This window comes from Chaetura pelagica, unplaced genomic scaffold (genome assembly GCF_000747805.2).
Source record: "Chaetura pelagica isolate M959 unplaced genomic scaffold, ChaPel_1.0 scaffold141, whole genome shotgun sequence".
In the NCBI taxonomy this organism is placed as follows: domain Eukaryota; kingdom Metazoa; phylum Chordata; class Aves; order Apodiformes; family Apodidae; genus Chaetura; species Chaetura pelagica.
In genome coordinates, this window is record NW_009952059.1 from 1,745,134 (window position 1) to 1,751,071 (window position 5,938).

A 5,938-nucleotide genomic window follows, 5' to 3' on the forward strand; every position below is an offset into this window, starting at 1 on the left:
CCCTGCCTCTTTCCCATCTTCTTTCCACCCAGAGCAGGGTGGGAGTAGCAGCAGCTGGTGCTGCAAGGATCACAGGCAGAGCCATGGAAGCAGCGTGGGGGGAGGGGACAAAGCTGAAGATAAACAGCAGCCTGGCGAGGATGTTGTTGTCTTGGTGAAATGATCATTTTAAAATTACCTCAGAACCGGGCTGCTCCGTGTAAGACAGAACACCCTCACTCCAACAGCAGAGGAAATTAACAACTCAAAGAACAGCTAAGGCAGAGAGCAGCCTGCAGGGGGTGATGCCAACTCCAGTGTCCTCTCAGAAGCCACCTCGTGGTATTTTCTACCATTACTCAGCTGATATAAGATTCTGCCTAAAGCAGAGGCAGCCCAATTCATTCCCCTAACTAGGAGCTACAGGGCAGAAGGCAACCGTTTGTCAACACACAAACAACCTTTTGTTCTCACACGGGAAGGGACAGCTAATGGGGACTTCGATGTGAACACAAGATGAAGGGCAACCATGTTTGAAAGCCATTTCCAAACTAGAGCCCAACACAAAATACCATCTGTGCCACAAAAGCCACTGTAACGTAGGCTCCTTGTGCCAGAAGTGGTTCAGGGTTGTAGAACTTCTTTCTTATCCCATGGTTGGACAAGAACATTCTCTTACAGTGCCCCCATTTTAGGAATAAAAACCTTTCAACCTACAGCTTTCTTTAAATGCTTCCAAGTCCTCAATTTACTGTGTTATCCTGTGTGACAAAGGGATGATTTTACGACTGAATTTCAAAGCTTTAACTTTAGGATTTTTAACAGGTGAAGAGCAGTAGCCACTGACAGGAGAAAAAAAAAAATCAACTCAGGGAAGTTAAGACTCAACAGGCTTCAAAGTGAGTAGGTGCACATGTACCTCTCATGCTGCTCTTACCTGCAATTCACGGTGGCTCTTGCAGCACACTCTAATAAAGTCAGTGGTATTTTCAATTGTACGTTGGGAACAAGTGGATTAGGCTGCTCAAAAGGATTTCCAAAGAGATCCAAGTTCTCAAGACAGAGTTTCCTAAAATCACTGGGCAGGAAAGGAAGTTTGTTTCTTGCTGCTGACAGAAAACGTAGATGATCCAACTGGCCAATCTTGAAAGGCAACCTGATCATCTCGTTGTCATCCAGCTTTAAATTGACGAGTTCCCGCAGCTGGCAAAACTGAATGGGAAGTGCTTTAATTTTGTTCTGGCTGAGGTCCAAGGACTGAAGAGATTTCTGAAGGGTGGAGTTGCACAGAGCCCCACTGAAGGACTCCAGGTGATTGTCGTGCAGATTGAGCTCCTGCAGACAGACCAGGTCCCCGATGGTCGCGGGCAGCTGCTTGATGTGGTTGTGACTCAGGTCCAGTTTCCGAAGCTTCTTCAAGCAAAGCACCCGCGTGTCGATCCGAGCAAGTTTGCAGTAGGAGGCCTGGAGATGTTCCAGGGAGTAAGGGAAGTTTTTGGTCAGGGGATAGTCCCTTCTGGAAGTGATGATCATTTTGGTCTTCGGTTTTTCAACTTCTGAGGTCTTGGCTGGTACCAGAGCTGAGAGCGGGAGGGCTCCTGCGTCAGCCCCTTGGTGAGCCAGTCTCACGGCTGAAAGGAAAGTCTTTAAATTGCTGGCATTTGCCTGGGGGGAAACACGGATGGGGAATTAAAAGTTCGTTATTCTTCTGCTCTGTTTGTACTAAGGCTTTTCTGAACTATTTTGCACCCGTATCAGGAGATGTGCAGCTCAGCGTGGCAATGAAACAGCTCAGCTTATGAGGTTGACATGGTGTTTACAGTGTTTAAGGACAATTGGCATGTGATTTGAATGAGAAGTCCCGACCCCTGGAATAATCTAGATCAAACAAACGGTCAAAAAAAAGGGAACAAAGCACTGAATTCACAGCTGAAAATAAAGTACAGGAAAAAAAAGCCCGGTGCACCTGATCCTCCTGACCTGCAACACGATCCAGGCCCAGTTTATAAAAGCACCCATGGGGAAACCAGGGATCTAAAACCTGAAACAATAATTTCTCAAAGTTAGGAGGAAGTAAAAGGATGGAAGCTGAGGTTACATTTAACATAAAGGGAGGGGGAAAGCTCCAAGGCAAGTTAAGTGCTTCGGGTCACACAGCTCTTTTTGGTTGTGCCAGCATCAAACAAGAGGATAATTATTTGCAGTCCTTCTGGAAACAACTGTCCAATTTTGCTTTAGGTGGCATATAATATAATGGCAGTAAGGACAGAGAGTCAAATTAAAGGAACATCAGATGATCAGTGCTTCAAATCAAGGTGTAGAAAGCTGTGATACAGTTGTTGTACTGATACAATTAGTTTTTAAGAGTAACAGGGTGACCAAATATTTATCTTTAAATTTCCAGCAAGTCTCTACCCAAGCTGACCCACAGCTGACAGACATTCAGATGTAAAGTGAATTATAAAATAAAAAGCATGATGCATCCAGACAGGTAAAGTAATTTCTCGTTGCATGAAAGAGCAAACGTGGAGTTGTGGCACAGAATCGTAGAATCCCAGGGGTTGGAAGGAACCTTGAAAGATCACCCAGTCCACCCCCCCTGCCAGAGCAGGGGCACCCAGAGCACATCACACAGGAACGTGTCCAGGCGGGTTTGAATGTCTCCAGTGAAGGAGACTCCACAACCTCCCTGGGCAGCCTGGCCCAGGGCTCTGTCACTCTCACAGTAAAAAATTTTTTTCTGATATTCACCTTGAACCTCCTGTGCTCCAATTTGCACCCATTACCCCTTGTCCTATCACTGGTCATCCCTGAGAAAAGCCTAACTCCATCTCCCTGACACTCACCCCTTACATATTTGTAAACATTGATGAGGTCACCCCTCAGTCTCCTTTTCTCCAAGCTAAAGAGACCCAGCTCCCTCAGCCTTTCCTCATCAGGGAGATGTTCCACTCCCCTAATCATCTTTGTAAGCTCAGAGTCCAGAGGTTTGCACTCTGGTCCCAGCCCTAACTTGCCCAAGCCTAGTAACACCCATTTCTGTACCCAAAAGATAACTTTGCTCCTAAATGTCTTTGTTTACACCAAATTCTAGAGTGTGCAGATGTAGCTGACACAAAGTGCCACAAGCACCTAAGAGAAGAGAGCAACAATCTGGGCAACTTCTGGGTGCTGCTGTGATATAAAGACAAGGAGGGTCAAAGACACAGAGTGCAGAGCTAACTCCACGCCTGGTCTCCTTCATCACCCCTTGCACTTCTAGTCTCTTTACCCCCTGACATGGTGTCCTCCAGAGATGGGCCAGTTTCACACCACAAACCTCTGTTATCCAAGACCACCAGTGTTCATTATCTCAACCAATCTAACTAAAACATTTAGCTGCAGGACTCCCCCTAATTACAGGCAGGTTTCTCACATTTCCAAGGGTAATAAATAGCTAACTAAATTTGGAAGTAAGGAGAAAAAGTCCTCCAGATCTGTGAAGACCACGTAAAATAAATAACTGTACATTAGAACTGAGTCACAGGCAACATTTCATTGATCTCAAAGCAACAGATAGCTGTTCTGTGTAGCCAAAAGCTCTAGGATGTTAAGATTAAGTTTACACTGTTCATGTTACTTCAAATTAAGAACACTTTGGGTTCTGAATCCTCAAGACAAATCTCCTCCACAATACCTTAGTAAAGGTAATGAAGTATCTGTAAAACTTGTTGATGAGAAACCTTGAGGTATCCTGACAAAAATACCAAGACACAACTAAGACAAAAAAAAGCACAGAATAAGCTGGAAGTGCTCAGGACCCAATTTTCTGCCCTTTTCTCACATAAAAGTTGCCAGGAAAAGCAGTTAATCTGTGTGAATGCCTCACAAGTCCCTTGTTTCAGAGCTCAGTGAAGGATGGCAAAGCAATGGGAGGTTACATGGCTTTCAGGCCTTGCATGCAGTGCTGCAGGCACAGGCTTGCTGAGGGAAAAGAAACACCCAACCCCGCAGTGACTTTGTTATTTTTGCTCCAGGGCTGAATGCTCCTGATGTCTCTCCACTTAATTTCTGATGTGGCTGAATGGCACCCTCTGGCAGAGGACAAGGGGTGGGGTTTTGCATGGCAGCAGCACACAGCTGGTACAGTCAGACCTGGAAATCTCTTTTCTACAAAGTCCATCTTTCAGAATTCAGAAGCCTGTTTTTTTTTGGTAGTGAAATTGCAAAAGACCAGCAGAAACACTTTGGAAAAACGATCAATTTTAAATGGAGTTTCAGGGTTTGGAGCATTTAAGAGGAATATAGTGTAGCTTTGGAAGAATTTAGTGGATTTGCTCCTGGAGTTTGACAGTAGGAGGGCATGTGAGGACCTGGCCTCCTCAGAGCAACTCTGGTCATTGTTCTAACTCCTGCTTCATTAGATTTGGTTGAGACTTTCTTTTCAGTCTAGCAACACTGAGGACTATCTTCTCACACAGAACACAACAGATGAAGTTCTTAACAAAACTACTCCCCACACTGTAACAAGGTCTGTCACACGGTTACCCTACAGGCCCTACCAGTGGTCTGGATGGGCTCTTGCAGCACAAAGACACAGCACTTTCTGATGCTGGATGATCCCCCTTTCAGCAGGCCCTGCTTTTGTACCTTTGTGCTGAGAGAAAACTTGGACTTCTCACACTTCAGCAGAAATATGCAGGGTAAAGGATGTAGAACAAAGAGTCACTCTGGATCTAACACAACATGCATGGGTTTTCACTTTGCCAGATACTGAGCCCGTTTGCTTCTGACAAGAAAAACTTCATTTAATTGCATCTGGACACACCCTGCTTCTTTTCTATTTAACCCTGTAAGGTGAACTGCTCTCTTCACCAAGAGCAGGCTGCTTTCCTCACCACCACAGCCTTCACTCCTGCACAAAGTACCTTCAGATCACACTCATCCTGTAAAACCTTGGGCTACTGTAACTATATTCAGGCTTATACTCAGTCTTGTCCCCCATAAAATAAGCACCTTTTCTTTCTTGCTGGGTCCTATTTTGTTTTCTTTTCAGTAAGTCCCTGTCCCAAGCACAGAGTCATTCACCTTGCTCCTCCAGCCTGTCCTGAGCTCCACTCCACTCTGGCAGGACTGTTGTCAGTGCCTGTTGCAGCTGCAGTTCAAACACACCCTGTGCACTCCTCCTCAGATGTGTCCCTTTGCCAAAACACTGCTCTGAAGGAGTGAGCTTCACTGCTCCTGCTAACAGCTGCTCAGTCTGACACCACTAAAGTTATTAAAGGATTTCCCCCAGGCCAAAGAATCATCATTGCAACAGAAAGTCAAAGTGATTTTCCAAGGGAAAAAAAAAGAAAGACAGTATGATCTGCTTTTAATTACACATCCAAGGTTTTAGAAAAGCTGCCCTGCTTTCCTCTTTTTCACAGCTACAAGAGATTATGTGAACAGACACAGAAAAAAACACCTCAAGGCATAAAACCTGAATGTTCATCCGTGATTTTTGGGTGAGTTTAGTCTGATTAAGAACACTTCAGAGCTTCCAAATATCCTGTGAACTGTAAATGACTACACAGCTGAGTCCTACTAAGCATTAAGGTGAGATGGTGCCCTTACTGCTGATCCACAAAGTGGGTCTCCAGCTTTGAAAACCCTGGCAGGCACACTGATTATCCACCCAGGCATAAAGGTTTCCCAGTTTTTAGTTAGCAAGACTGTAAGAAATTGCCCATTTGATAGAACTAATGGCTGAAGAGTAAGAGATTGTATCGGAGAGAAGAAAACCAGTGGTTGCTTTCTAAGTAAAAGATGAGTTACAGGAGTAAATGGACTTTCCTGCTGGTGGTTCAGAGGGGTCAGAAGAAGGGGGAGGCAGAAGCCAGCCCCGCAAAGAAGCGGGGTTCAGCCTTCCAGGCTCAAAGTAAGGGAAGCTCCTCGATATCCCCCTTTAACCCGCAGCCTGTCGGGAGCCTTCAGGCTT

General features: G+C 45.3%; 1 protein-coding gene across 1 annotated transcript in view; it reads right to left on the minus strand.

Moving 5' to 3' along the window:
- The window catches only part of LRR1 (leucine rich repeat protein 1), a gene marked incomplete at its 5' end in the record, with an annotated part of 3,639 nt that extends 1,995 nt beyond the window's left edge, over positions 1-1,644 (minus strand). The window contains one exon of the mRNA XM_010004409.1: positions 917-1,644. Within this exon, the coding sequence (XP_010002711.1) occupies positions 917-1,644 (728 nt within the window). The remainder of the gene's footprint in view (positions 1-916) is intronic.
- Between the last annotated feature and the right edge of the window lie 4,294 nt (positions 1,645-5,938).